This window comes from Cherax quadricarinatus, chromosome 27, assembly GCF_038502225.1.
Source record: "Cherax quadricarinatus isolate ZL_2023a chromosome 27, ASM3850222v1, whole genome shotgun sequence".
Taxonomy (NCBI): domain Eukaryota; kingdom Metazoa; phylum Arthropoda; class Malacostraca; order Decapoda; family Parastacidae; genus Cherax; species Cherax quadricarinatus.
In genome coordinates this window covers 14,557,787-14,573,448 of record NC_091318.1, presented here as the reverse complement: position 1 = coordinate 14,573,448, position 15,662 = coordinate 14,557,787, and the positions used below count along the sequence as shown (strand labels likewise).

Here is a 15,662-nt window from a genome sequence, read left to right as displayed (position 1 = left end):
AAAACAGCGACTTTGCAGTGTTTTTTCGTATGTTTTTTATAGTTGTATTTGCGATTTCTTGGTCTCATTTGATAGAATGGAAGACATATTACAGAAATAGAGATGATTTTGATTGGTTTTAGCACTGGAAATGGCTTGAAACTGAGCTCAAAGTAGCGGAAATGTTAAATTTTTGCCGATATTCAAGAGTAAACAAACGACCTCACACATCTAATACACGCCAGCTGGTGGGTCTAATATGCATTCACAAATATGGTGATGATATTTATACAATTATTACAGTATTGAATAACAGTAAATCTTCTATTTTTTGGTGTGAATAAAAATTCATTAAGTGAATAAAAAATCAAAATGGAATTTATTTGTAACGGCTCAAAAAGTAACTAATGAACAGAGGAAATGTTAGTTTAGTTCCAGGATTACCTACATTGTTTATTCTGGACCCCATTTTGAAATTGGAATATTTTGAACTTTGTGTTAAATTGGCCAAATTAACAATTTCCGATCACTTTATTTCATAGTTGAAAGAGTTGACTTGGCGATTTCTCGTGCTCAATCGATAGAATAGAAGTAATACTAGTGAAATAACTAAGAATTTGGTTGACTGGAATATTGTAAGTGGCCTAAACTGGGAGTCAAAGTCGGCAAAATCGCCGATTCGTAAATATCGCTGATACATCAAAATTCGCGAGAGCATAATTTCATCAATTTTCCATCAAATTTCGTACCTTTTGTTTTATTACCTTCACAAAAAGATTCTCTACCATTTCATAAGAAAAAATCACAAATTTTTTTTTTTGAAAATTCTTGGACACTGGGGCACCACTTCAGATTTGGGCCTTGGACCCTGAAGGGGTTAATTGTGACGAAACAGGCCTGCTTTGGAAGAAAATGCCAAGCAGGACCTACATTACTGAGGAGGAAAAGGCACTCCCAGGACATAAGCCTATGAAAGACAGGCTTACTCTTCTCATGTGTGCCAATGCTAGTGTGATTGCAAAGTGAAGCCTTTATTAGTGTATCACTCTGAAACTCCCAGACCGTTCAGGCAAAAGAATATCCTCAAGGCTAATTTGTGTGTGCTGTGGGGGCAAACAATAAGGCATGGGTCACTAGGGACTTTTTCTATGACTGGTTACACCAAGCATTTGCCCCCAATGTGAAAAATTACCTAACTGAAAAGAAATTAGACCTTAAGTGCCTCCTGGTGTTAGACAATGCCCCTGGTCATCCTACAGACTTGGCAGAGCGACTTTGTGGGGACATGAGCTTCATTAAGGTGAAGTTTTTTGCCTCCTAATACCACTCCTCTCCTGCAGCCCATGGACCAGCAGGTTATTGCAAACTTCAAAAATCTGTACACAAAAGCTCTGTTTGAAAGGTGCTTTGTAGTGACCTCAGAAACTCAATTGATTCTAAGAGAGTTTTGGAGAGAGCACTTTAATATCCTCAATTGTGTAAACCTTATAGGTAAGGCTTGGGAGGGAGTGACTAAGAGGACCTTGAACTCTGCTTGGAAGAAACTGTGGCCAGAATGTGTAGACCAAAGGGATTTTGAAGGATTTGAGGCTAACCCTGAGAATCCTATGCCAATTGAGGAATCAATTGTGGCATTGGGGAAGTCCTTGGGGTTGGAGGTTAGTGGGGAGAATGTGGAAGAGTTGGTGGAGGAGGATAATGAAGAACTAACCACTGATGAGCTGCTAGATCAACTTCAACAGCAAGAGGCCACACCTGAGGAAATTGCTTCGGAGGAGGGAAGAGAGAAATTGAAGAAGTTGCCTACTTCAAAGATTAAGGAAATCTGTGCAAAGTGGCTTGAAGTGCAAACCTTCATGGATGAAAATCACCCTCAGACAGCTATTGCAAGCCGTGCTGGTGACTATTACACTGACACTGTTGTGAAACACTTTAGGAAAGTCATAAAGGAACGAGAGGTACAGGCCACTATGGACAGATATGTTGTGCGACAGAAGTCCAGTGACTCTGAAGCTGGTCCTAGTGGCATTAAAAGAAGAAGGGAAGCAACCCCGGAAAAGGACCTGACACCTCAAGTCCTAATGGAAGGGGATTCCCCTTCTAAACACTAAAACCATCCAGTCTCCCCTCCTCCCATCCCATCAATCATCACCACATCTTCAATAAAGGTAAGTGTCATGTAACTGTGCATGTTTTCTTAAGTTTGTGTGTATTAAAATTAATATTTCATGTGGTAAAATTTTTTTTTTTTCATACTTTTGGGTGTCTTGCACGGATTAATTTGATTTCCATTATTTCTTATGGGGAAAATTAATTCGCATAACGATAATTTCGCATAACATTGAGCTCTCAGGAACGGATTAATAGCGTTATGCGGGGGTCCACTGTACAGTGGAACCTCGGAATTCGTTTTTAATCTGTTCCAGCGAGTCAGACGAAAACCCAATTCAACGAAAACTGAAGCAATATTTCCCATGAGAAATACTGTAATGTAAATCCAATTAATCCATTCCAGACACCCAAAAGTATTAACAAAAAATACACTTTATAGAGAATAAATATAGTTTTACATACAAAGAACAATGAGAAATAAATATAAATGACTAATTTTAATGATAAATAAACATTTAACGTCACACTTACCTTCACTGAAGACTCTTGTTGGCGTATGGGATACGGCGAGGAGGGGAGAGGGAAGAGAGGTTATTGTTTGGAAAGGGAAATCCCTTTCCAAAAGGACTTCAGGTATGAAGGCCCTATCCAGGGTTACTTCCCTTCTTTGCCTTTTACTGGCACTAGGACCAGCTTCAGAGTCACTGTACCCGTCACACAAAAAATCTGTCTCGAGCTCTGTTTCTGGCGCCTCTAAGATTTACTTAAAATAGGACAAGGCACTGTCGTGGAACATGTTGCAGACACGGCCTGCAACAGCTTTGTTAGGTTGATATTTCTCCACAAAACTTTGCGCCTCGCTCCACTTTGCACAAATGTCCTTAATTGCTGAAGAAGGCACATTCTCTCCTCTCTCTCCCTCCTCTGAAGCAATTTCCTCAGCTGCAATTTGTTGCTCTTCCAGTTGAAGGTCTTGCAACTCTTCAGTGGTTAGCTCTTCCCTGTGGTCCTCCACCAATTCTTCCACATCCTGGCCACTCACATCCAACCCCATGGACTTCCTGAATGCCACAATAGATTCCACAACAGGCATAGGGTTGTCAGGATCAGCCTCAAACCCTTCAAAATCCTTCTCGAGGGCACAGGCCACTTTCGTACTTTTCAACAAGTTCTTTCTTGAATTCTATCATGTTTCTCACCTTCATCAAAGGACTGGCACTCGGAATTTTCTTTGGCCCCATGGTGGCTTATTTAGCAGTAACACACACTAAACAAGCACAAAAAACAATAGATTATTATGAAATGTTTCGTACGAACGCAAAGGGTAATGTTCACTCGCCGAGAAATCACGCCACACTGACTCAGAATGTGTGCATGGGAGGCTTTGTGTGCAAGTGCCAGGCAGACATGTTTGGTACGGCAGACAAAATCAGAGGTGAGGAACGAAAATGGAGACAATATATTGACGAAAAAAAGTCACTGATAACCGAAATCAAAGAAAACGAGAGCAAACGAAAACCGAGGATCCACTGTAATAATAATATTAATAATAATAATCATATCTTTATTTCTACAGGTACAGTGGACCCTCGACCAATGGCGGCATCGCCTAACACCAAAATCAACTAACGGCTCTCTTTGGCGTCAAAATATTGGCTCGACCAACTCCGAAAAACTCATTTAAAGGCTTTCATCCCGAACATGTCCATGCAGCCTGAGCGGGCCCAGCCACTCCAAGACTGTACAGCCAGTGTGCCATTGTTTACAAGCCGTTGCAGTCGATTCCACGCGTACCTGCGATATATTTTGCATTATTCCATTGTTTTTAGTGCTTGTAACTGCTAAATAAGCCACCATGGGCCCCAAGAAAGCTTCTAGTGCCAATCCTGTGGTAAAAAGGGTGAGAATTACTATGCAAATGAAGAAAGAGATAATAGAAAAGTACAAAAGTGGAGTGCGTATCTCCGAGTTGGAAAGGCTACAGTATAACAAACCCCAGTCAACCATCACTACTATCTTGGCGAAAAGAAAGGCAATCAAGGAAGTTGTTGTTGCAAAAAGTGCAAGTATGTTTTCAAAACGGAGATCGCAAAAATTGAAGATGTGGAGAGACTGTCGTTGGTGTGGATAAACGAAAAACAATTACGTATCAGGAGACAGTGTTTCTCGGTCAATAATATGTGAAAAGGCAAGGCAGTTGCAAGATGATCTCATTAAGAAAATGCCTCCAAATAGTGATGATATTGATGATTTTAAGGCCAGCAAAGGCTGGTTTGAGAGATTTAAGAATTGTAGTGGCATACACAGTGTGATAAGGCATGGTGAGGCTGCCAGTTCAGACAAAAAAGCGGCTGAGAAATATGTTAAGGACTTTAAGGAGTATATAGACACTGAAAACTTAAAACCCCAACAAGTGTTTAATTGTGACAAAACATGCTTGTTTTGGAAGAAAATGCCAAACAGGACCTACATTACTCAGGAGGAAAAGGCACTCCCAGGACACAAGCCTATGAAAGACAGGCTAACACTCATGTTTTGTAGTAATGCTAGTGGGGATTGCAAAGTGAAGTCTTTACTCATGAATCACTCTGAAACTCCCAGTGTTTTCAAGAAAAACAGTGTTGTCAAGGCTAATTTGTGTGTGATGTGGAGAGCAAACAGTAAGGCATGGGTGACAGGGGAAATTTTCCTGGAGTAGTTTTATGGTCTGGCCCCACTGTGAAAAGTTGCCTCCTGGAAAATAAACTGCCACTCAAGTGCCTCCTGGTAATGGACAATGCTCCTGCTCATCCTCATGACTTGCAAGAGCAAGCTGCGGGGAGTTGAGCTTCATAAAAGTTAAGTTTTTGCCTCCTTATACAACTCCTCTCCTCCAGCCCATGGACCAGCAGGTTATTTCAAACTTCAAAAAAACTACACAAAAGCAGTGTTTCAAAAGTGCTTGGAAGTGACCTCAGACACTGAATTGACCCTAAGAGAGTTCTGGAAAGATCAATTCAGTATCCTCAGTTGCATAAATCTTATAGGTAAGGCTTGGGAGGGAGTGACTTGCAGGACTTTGAACTCTGCTTGGAAAAAATTGTGGCCACAATGTGTACAAGAGAGGGATTTTGAAGGGTTTGGGGCTAACCCTCAGGAGCCTATGCCAGTTGTGGAATCTACTGTGTCATTGGGGAAGCCCATGGGGTTGGAGGTTTGTGGCGAGGATGTGGAAGAGTTGGTGGAGGATGACGACGAAGAACTAACCACTACAGAGCCGCAAGAGCTTGAGGTGCAACAGTAACAGATCACAGCTCAGGAATATGCTTCAGAGAAGGTGGAAGAGAGACGGAGAAAGTTGCCTTTGTCAAGGATTAAGGTAATGTGTACAATGTTTACAAAGGTGCAAGCATTTATGGATGAATTTTATCCTGACACAGCTGTTGCAATCCGTATTGGCAACATGTACAATGACACTCATGTCCCATTTTAGGGAAATCCTAAGGGGACGTGAGAAATAGAGCTCTCTGGACAGATATTTTGTCCGACAGGGGTCCAGTGACTCTCAAGCTGGTCCCAGTGGCATTAAAAAACCAAGACGGGAGGTAACCCCAGCAAAGGATTTGGTACCTTAAGTCTTTATGGAAGGGGATTCCCCTTCCAAACACTAGAACACCTTAATCTCCCATGCACCTGGCTCATCACTCATCAACAACTCCACAATAAAAGTAAGTGGCATTTAATTTATTGTTTATTTTGCATGTACCATTGGTTTCTGTGTAGAGAAATGTATATTTCATGTAAAAAAATTATTTTGTTTAATACTTTTGGGTGTCTGGAACGGATTAATTCTATTTCCATTATTTCTTATGGGGAAAATTAATTCGGCTAAAGGCTAATACAGAAGTATGAGAGTGGTGTGAGACTTGTTGAGCTTGCCAGGATGTATGGGAAAAACAAGTCGACCATCGGTTCTATCCTGTAAAAGAAAGAACAAATCAAGGAAGCTGATGTTGCAAAAGGTGTTAATATAGGGAGTGGATGAGGTGCCTTCTTCAAAGATTAAGGAGATTTGTGCCAAGTGGAATGATGTCCAAATGTTTGTGCAGAAGTACCACCCTGAGCAAGCTGAAACAAGCCATCTTTGCAACAAGTTCAGTGACAGAACCATGTCCCATTTTAGGGAAATGTTAAAGAGGTGCCAGAAACAGAGGACTGTGGACAGTTATTTTGTGAGACAGGGGTCCAGTGACTCAAGCTGGTCCTAGTGGCATTAAAAGACAGAGAAGGGAAGTAACCCCAGAGAGGGCTTTACGTGAAGTCCTCATGGAGGGGGAATCTCCCTCCAAACACTAACCCCAACTCCCTCTCTCCTCCTCCCTACTCCCAGATGCCATCACCAATCTTCAATAAAGGTAAGTAAAAATGTTATTTTATGTGTATTACTATACATAGTTAAAAACTACAGTATTTGTTGTATGTAAAACTGTAATTAATCTCTATAAAATGTATTTTTTGTGTGAATATTTTTGGGTTTCTGGAACGGATTAATTGTATTTCCATTATTTCTTATGGGAAATATCGCTTCGAATTTCAGACTTTTCGAATTTAGAACTAGCTCCTGGAACAGATTAAGTTCGATTTTTGAGGCTCCACTGTACATAGAAAGCCGCTTGCTATGCAGAGCATTTCGGGCAACTTAGGTCAGTTTTGTCCCAGGATGCAACCTACACTAGTCGACTAACAACCAGGTACCCATTTTACCGATGGGTGAATATAGACAACTGGTGTAAAGAAACACGCCCAATGTTTCTACCCTTGCTGGGAATCAACCCCGGATCCTTGCCATGTGAAGCAAGAGCTTTAGCCACCAGGCCAGGGGGCACCGTGGCCTGGTGTACCATGTACACCAGTACCATGATGAGCAAAGTAATCTCAATGGCATTATATAGGAGACCGCTGTGAGACCCTGCATGCCTTGGTAAGCACTGTGCTTGGAATCTCAATCTGGCAATGGCTTTCTATAATTCAATTTTCATAATCAAATAATCTAAAAGGCAATAATTAAAATACATGTGTAAGCATTTCACTGATACATTCCTAGTTTCATATAACATTAAAATTAACTGTTCTTTTCTTTAAGCTTTCTTTTTTTTATACAAATTGCATTGCTTCAGTCTTCCTGAGACGGGGGCATAATTTTTTTAGTCTATTAAACATGACTAACTCAGATAACATCCTAGCAAAATCCTTTGGATCTTTGACTTATGGATGAAATGGTAAGGCCTTTAACTCATGTCTGAAGGACCAGGGTTTGATCCAAGCAAATGAGGAAACATTAAATGTTTATTTAGGTCCCATACATTAAATAATTTACATTTTTACAATGGATTATATAGTAAATTGTATACTGAAGTGAACCTAGGCATGTTTTGTTACACCTACTGCTCCTGTTCACCTAGCAATACGTAGGTACCTGGGTGTTAACTATTTGTGTTACATCCTGGGGAAGATCAAAGATCCACAATGGAAAAAAATGTCATACAGTGGCTCTCTTGGATTATCCTGAGTTACTAACCATTTACCTGGAGTTTACCTGGAGAGAGTTCCGGGGGTCAACGCCCCCGCGGCCCGGTCTGTGACCAGGCCTCCTGGTGGATCAGAGCCTGATCAACCAGCCTGTTGGGGTAATAATCTAAATAAACTCTTCTACTGCCTAACTACAAAGGCTTTATCATTATTATTATTATTATATTCAGAAGAAAGTGATAAAATAATTCAATAATAACAAGCTAAAGGTGTCTATCCATGACAGGACTAGCAACAATGCCTCCCAGCATACATAAGGGGGATTACCAACAGACCTCTGGCTGTCTTCAAGAAGGCACTGGACAGGCACCTAAAGTCAGTACCTGACCAGCCAGGCTGTGGTTCGTATGTTGGGTTGTGTGCGGCCAACAGTAACAGCCTAGTTGATCAGGCCCTGATCCACCATAAGGCCTGGTCACAAACTGGGTTGCGGGGGCATTGACCCTAGAAACCTTCTCCAGGTATACTCCAAGCAATGGTGTTAGGTTGGACAAATTTAGATTTCAAAAGGATACAAAGAAATAATAGTTTCGCAATAGTCAGTACCTGATCAGCCGGGCTGTGGGTCGTACGTCAATTTACGTGCAGCCAACAGTAACAGCCTGGTTGATCAGGCCCTGATCCACCATGAGGCCTAGTCACAGACCAGGCTGCAAGGGCATTGACCCCTGAAACTCTCTACAGGTATACTCGAGGTAGATGAGTGGAAAAAAACTCCAGGTAGTGTCACTGAGATAAGAACTTTGGGCAGCTTTATATATAGGTTGGATGGATATACGAGTGAGAGCTCTCGCTCACACGCTGATGTCCGGGTTTGATCCCCGGCAAGGGTGCAAACATTGGGCGTGGAGGGGAATGATTTTCTATTTTTTAGCTAACATACGTGTAAATTTTACCTTATTCCTAGTAATGACCCTCGTATTGTAGATAGTCTTAATGACCCTCGTGTAGTAGATAGTCTTTTTAGTATGATAATAAGATGTTATCTTCATTGTAGAATAATAAGAAAATATTATAACCTTTATATTATAATAATAAGGTTAAAGGACCCCAATGGAAATAAGTCACTCTGTCTGACTTTTTTGGGTTATCCTAGGTTCTCTACACATATGCTGCTATGTATAATAATTCTATGTAACTGTATTTGTGTATACCTGAATAAACTTACTTACTTACTTACTTGCCTGTTGTCCTTGTTCACCCAGTTAATTTTAAGCCAGCCCGTAATGCTATGGCATGCTGCTCTTACCTGTATTTTTTGTACCTCTGTATGTATGCTTAAAAAAAATCAATAAAATGGGTACTTGGGTGTTAGTCAACTGGGTCATATCCTGGGGACAAAACCGACAATTTTCCCGAAATGCTCTGCATAACAAAGGGCTTTCTATATAGTAGTATGTAACTGATGTCAGCTAGGCCTGTATACCTTGTACATGTACTTGTAGAAATAAAGATTATTATTATTACATGTAACACAGTTTTGGGTTATTCTGGGTTCAATCTACATATAGCAACTGACTTGCATGTGTGCAAATAATCTATATCCTATGCCTATAATAGTCTGTAAACTATGTGTGGTAATTATTATTATCATAATCATGGGGAGCGCTAAACCCGTAGGATTATACAGCGCCTGTGGGGGGATGGAAGGCATTCAGGCTCAATTCAGGGACCTGGAACACAGATCCAATTCCCTAGATCAAGAGCCCCTCACCACCGTCAAGGAACCTTCCTTGAGGGGCAATGTGTGGTGAACCTTAAGTTGATATTATTATGGATACTGTATTCATGTAGCACAAAAATAGCAGGTAACCCCAAGACAAGGCAACCACTATATGAAGACTGCAATGCTGTTCATTCTACTTAAAACAAAATATTTTTTATACAGAAAATAAATGCTATAGTAAACCTAAAAAAAAAAAAGAGTGAACTTGAAAACCCAAATTTGTACTTAGGCTGAAGCAACAAATATAAATTATTCACTATTTAAAATATCTACAATTATAGTACTTGCATTAAGTACAAAATTATTAGGGACATTTAATTACAATACATTATTAAAGTATGACCTTAGGAAAACCCAATAAAACAAAACAATAAATTTTCAGAGCATCATTACGTAACAAAGTTGCTATGGCCAACGTCAGCTGACTCAACAATAAACTTTATTAAGATAACTATACATTGTTTTAGTGTGACACATTTATACCCTGGCTGCAATATCCACATAGATTTTATGCTCATACTCGCAGCAAATTATCCTGACTTAATATAGGATACCCAGAGAGAGCCAGTTTGACGTACATCCATTGTGATTATCTACGTAACAATTAATAAGGCTTTGCAAAATCAATAAAAATAAATTACAATGGTCTTGATGGCACACATGTTATGGGCATAAAAAATACAAGTGAATCATATAGATAAGGTAATAAAATGCCAGTTATTTTCGTAACAGTGGTGGAGGGTAGGACGGAGCCCTGGCTTCTTATAAATAAATGTATGTATATTATTATATTAATGGGGAAGAGCTAAACCCATGGGGGCTATAGTGCATCTGGGATAATGGGAGGCATTTTGGATTCGATCTAGGGAAGGGAAGCACAGGTCTAATTCCTCAGATCAAGAGCATCCACCCCCCCTTCACAGGGACGTAGGAGCCTCCCTGGAGGTGTGTAGGTGTCTTACCTGGGCTATACCAGCACCCATGAGGCCACTGCCTATCACAGTCACGTTCTTGATGGAATTTGACATCATAGCTGAGTGAGAGAAAGTCCTAGAGGTGAGAGTAGTGAAGAACGCCATGACTGTGATAAGTGGCACGGACACTGCCGGTGGACTGGTGGTCTGGGACAAGTACACTCAAGTGGACTCTGACCCTCCTTAATTACACATTTATCTCTCTATTTTTATATACTCTCTTCAGTAAGATAAATATTTTATTACCACTAAAATTTGTTCAGCTATCAAAAGTTTGCAACCCAGACACTGGATGCAATACGTACTTATGTAATATTTTGACGACCGCCCAGAGGATGGGTATGGGGTGCATAATGAGGATATTAATGAAAGTAACTTCGATAAGATAAAGTTATATATGATTTTACGCACCAAACAAAGTTATAACTGGGTCCCTGTGGGAATGTTACACTGGCTTGATTATAATATTTATGTTCCTAAAAGATACATTAGCTTTAAAGGAATTGTTTTGTATTTATAACTTCTTATACAAAACATTATCAGATGCTCTATTCTCCTGAGTACATGTGACTCGACCTGACCTTGGCTTTTCCCTCACCTGACTTTCTCATCACTTGACCTACCTCCTACCTTCTCCTCACCTCTTCACCTGACCTGCCTCCTAACCTTCTCCTCACCTCTTCAACTGACCTGCCTCCTAACTTTCTCCTCATTTCTTCACCAGAACTGTCTCCTGACTTTCTCTCAACTTCTTACCTCTCTCCTAAGTTTCTCCTCATCTCTTCACCTGAGCTGTCTCCTAACTTTCTCATCTCTTCACCTAACCTATCTCTTCACCTGAGCTGTCTCCTAACTTTCTCATCTCTTCACCTAACCTATCTCTTCACCTGAGCTGTCTCCTGACTTTCCTCTCCTCGACTCTTCAACGCCTTCCTTCAGTGCATAAGAGGAATTACTAACAAGGCCCTGGCTGCCTTCAGGAGGGAACTGGGCAAATTTCTCAAATCAGTCCCTGACCAGCCGGGCTGTGCTTTGTATGTTGGACTGCGTGTGGCTATAAGTAGCAGCCCGTTTGATTAGTCCTTGATCCTCCAGGAGGCCTGGCCTGGGACCGGGTCACAGGGACGTTGATCCCAGTAAACATCCCTCAGGTACGTCCTTCTGATATAACCTCTTCACTTGACTTTCTCTTCCCTTTCACCAGTAGTTTCATTTTTTCCCTCCTATCTCCAGGTATACTCTTATCTGGAGTATACCTTGAGAGGGTTTCGGGGGTCAGCGCCCCCACGGCCCGGTTTGTGAACAAGCCTCGCAGTGGATCAGGGGCTGATCAACCAGGCTGTTACTGTTAGCAACAAGCAAACCAACGTACGAACCACGAATCGTACTTATGTGCGCCGTGAAGGTAAGTAATGTAAGTTGATAATGGTTTATCATGAGCAGAAGCGTTATCTAAAGTGTACTGGGTAATGTTCTGTATTGTAGCCACGATACTGACTATTATTCTTCAACATTAGATTCAGATCGGTAAATAAGTTTATTTAGGTACAGGTACACAGTACAGTTATCATATATACTAACACATATAACACATGCGGCCCGATGGCTGATTTATTATCGTGACTCTCAAACGCTGATGGAGCAAGTCAACTTGTATGAATAAGATACAATATGTGGTTCATTGCATTGAGATGTTTCGTCCATCATGGACGTTTTCCCGATAAATACCATAAAGTGTATATTGTCTTATTCACATACCTGGAGAGTTTATCTGGAGAGAGTTCCGGGGGTCAACGCCCCCGCGACCCGGTCTGTGACCAGGCCTCATGATGGATCAGAGCCTGATCAACCCGGCTGTTCCTGCTGGCTGCACGCAATCCAACGTACGAGCCACAGCCCGGCTGGTTAGGTACCGACTTTAGGTGCTTGTCCAATGCGTGCTTGAAGACACCCAGGAGTCTATTGGTGATCCCCCTTATGTATGCTGGGAGGCACTTGAACAGTCTCGGGCCCTTGACACTTATTGTATTGTCTCTTAACGTGGTAGTGACACTCTCAGTAGTAGTAACCAGTTACCAGTAACCAGTGTACCAGTAGATGACTCACTACCAACCGTCTCTGCCTGAGTCACTGTCTGTATCATATTGTGCTGACCACAGCAGTATTCAAAGACCCCCTCACATATGGGTACTGTGGGCGGCCAGTCAGTGATACGAGAGTGAGCAAGGAGATAGGCAGGCTGTTGGGCGCTCCCCACATTATCTGTAATATACGTACTTCCAGCCTACGTGAGTATTACTTTACCCTATCCAGGTGTCGAACTCCCACATGATAACACCCCTGCTTTTTATTGGGGGGATGTTGCATCGTCTGCCAAGTCTTTTGCTTTCGTTGTGAGTGATTTTCGTGTGCAAGTTCGGTACTAGTCCCTCTAGGATTTTCCAGGTGTATATTTATTTATTTTTTATTTATTTATTAATTTGAATATGATACAGTGAACTACAAAGTTATTACAGTGCAACATGCCAAAGCCCCTTTTATGCAGAGCATTATGGGCAGGCTTAAAATTAACTTACGATTAACTAAGCAATGATATATTCAGTGGTAAAAACATAATTGTAAACAGATAACAATTTAGTACAAATGAGTATTACAAAGACAGGTCACATGGTCATTTACTGTGTTGCTGAGCATTCAGTAGAATGGAGTATTTTGTTAGGTAATGTAATTAAAAAATAAAGTTTGATTGGGTCACAGGTTAGACATTTATGAGATACAATAATGAGAAAACATTTACGAGATACAATTATTCAGTATTTATTTAGTTGTGGGTGAGTAAGTGATTTTTGAGAAGAGACTTGAATTTATAAACAGACAGTGTTTCTTTTATATTCACAGGTAATGAATTCCAGATTTTAGGGCCTTTTATGTGCATTGAGTTTTTGCATAGCATGAGATGAACTCTAGGAACATCAGAGTGATCTGTGCCTTGTGTTATGGTCGTGTGTTCTGTTGAGGTTGGTAAGGAGACGTTTGAGGGGAGGGTTTATGTCAGAGTTAAGTATTCTATGAATGTAGTAGGTGCAGTAATAAGTATGGATGTTTTGAATGGTGAGTAGGTTTAGAGTTTTGAATATTGGTGGAGTGTGCTGCCTGTAGTGGGAATTAGTTATTCTGACTGCAGCCTTTTGTTGGGTAATTAATGGTCTGAGATGGTTTATTGTTGTTGAGCCCCATGCACAAATTCCATAGGTGAGATAGGGGTAAATAAGTGAGTGATATAGGGCCAGGAGGGCTGACTGTGGAACATACCGTATCTTCGGTAGTATGCCTACGGTCTTGGAATTTTTTTTTGAAATTTGCTGTATATGTGTTTGAAATTTGAGTCTATTATCATGGTGGATTCCTAAGAATTTTCCCTCTGTGAGTTTTGTGATAGGTGATCCGTTTATCATTATGTTAAGAGGGACGTCTGTAGCTCTGTTACCAAACTGAATGAAGTAGGTTTTGTCAATGTTTAGAGTTAGTTTGTTAGTACTCATCCAGGTAGATATTTTCTGTAATTCGGTATTTACAGTATTGGCTAGCGTGACTGGGCGGGTGAGAGAAGACGTATGTAGTGTCATCTCTCCCGCCTGCGTTCCAGGGAGTACAGGTTCAGGAACTTCAAGTGCTCCCAGTAATTGAGGTGTTTTATCTCCGTTATGCGCACAGTGAAGGTTCTCTGTATATTTTCTAGGTCAGCAATTTCACCTGCCTTGAAAGGTGCTGTTAGTGTGCAGCAATATTCCAGCCTAGATAGAACAAGCGACCTGAAGAGTGCCATCATGGGCTTGGCATCCCTAGTTTTGAAGGTTCTCATTATCCATCCTGTCATTTTTCTAGCAGATGCGATTGATACAATGTTATGGTCCTTGCAGGTGAGATCCTCCGACATGATCACTCCCAGGTCTTTTACGTTGGTTTTTCGCTCTATTTTGTGGCCGGAATTTGTTTTGTACTCTGATGAAGTTTTAATTTCCTCATGTTTACCATATCGGAGCAATTGAAATTTCTCATCGTTGAACTTCATATTGTTTTCTGCTGCCCACTGAAAGATTTGGTTGATGTCCGCCTGGAGCCTTGCAGTGTCTGCAATGGAAGACACTGTCATGCAGATTCGGGTGTCATCTGCAAAGGAAGACACGGTTCTGTGGCTGACATCCTTGTCTATGTCAGATATGAGGATGAGAGACAAGATGGGAGCGAGTACTGTGCCTTGTGGAACAGAGCTTTTCACCGTAGCCGCCTCAGACTTTACTCTGTTGACTACTACTCTTTGTGTTCTGTTTGTGAGGAAATTATAGATCCATCTACCAACTATTCCTGTTATTCCTTTAGCACGCATTTTGTGTGCTATTACGCCATGATCACACTTGTCGAAGGCTTTTGCAAAGTCTGTATATATTCCATCTGCATTCTTTTTGGCCTTCTAGTGCATCTAGGACCTTGGGTTGTGTAACTGATGGGTATCAAGATGGGTGGCGATCTTGCTTCTTAGGACCCTTTCAAAGATTTTTATGATATAGGATGTTAGTGCTATCGGTCTGTAGTTCTTTGCTATTGCTTTACTGCCCCCTTTGTGGAGTGGGGCTATGTCTGTTGTTTTTAGTAACTGTGGGACGACCCCCGTGTCCATGCTCCCTCTCCATAGGATGGTAAAAGCTCGTGATAGGGGCTTCTTGCAGTTCTTGATGAACATGGAGTTCCATGAGTCTGGCCCTGGGGCAGAGTGCATGGGCATGTCATTTATCGCCTGTTCAAAGTCATTTGGCATTAGGATAACATCAGATAGGCTTGTGTTAACCAAATTTTGTGGCTCTCTCATAAAAAAATAATTTTGATCTTCGACTCTCAGTCTGGTTAGCGGCTTGCTAAAAACTGAGTCATTGGGACTTGAAAGGCTATACCTGGAGGGAGTTTTGGGGGTTAACGCCCCCGCGGATCGATCCATGACCAGGCCTTGCGGTGGATCGGGACCTGATCAACCAGGCTGTTACTTCTGACCGCACGCAAACTGAAGTACGAACCACAAACCGGCTAGTCAGGTAAGTAAGTAAATAAGTAAGTTTATTTAGGTATACATAAATACAGTTACACAGATTATCATACATAGCAGGGTGTGGTTAGGTGTGAGTTGGACCTGATTAGCTTGTGCTACTAGGTCAGTTGCCGTGTTCCTTCCTTAAGTGAATGTGACCTGACCTGACTAGGTTGGGGCATTGGCTTAAGCCGGTAGGAGACTTGGACCTGCCTCGCATGGG

At 41.3% G+C, this 15,662-nt stretch overlaps 1 protein-coding gene across 2 annotated transcripts in view; it reads right to left on the bottom strand.

The window, feature by feature from the left end:
- The window catches only part of LOC128691096 (hydroxyacyl-coenzyme A dehydrogenase, mitochondrial), an 85,334-nt gene extending 74,800 nt beyond the window's left edge, over positions 1 to 10,534 (bottom strand). Inside the window, exon 1 of one of the 2 annotated variants that reach the window (XM_053779897.2) lies at positions 10,348 to 10,534. In XM_053779897.2, the coding sequence (XP_053635872.1) occupies positions 10,348 to 10,464 (117 nt within the window). In that variant the 5' untranslated portion in view covers positions 10,465 to 10,534. The remainder of the gene's footprint in view (positions 1 to 10,347) is intronic. The other variant, XM_053779896.2, reaches the window with a different exon arrangement.
- Positions 10,535 to 15,662: the final 5,128 nt, after the last annotated feature.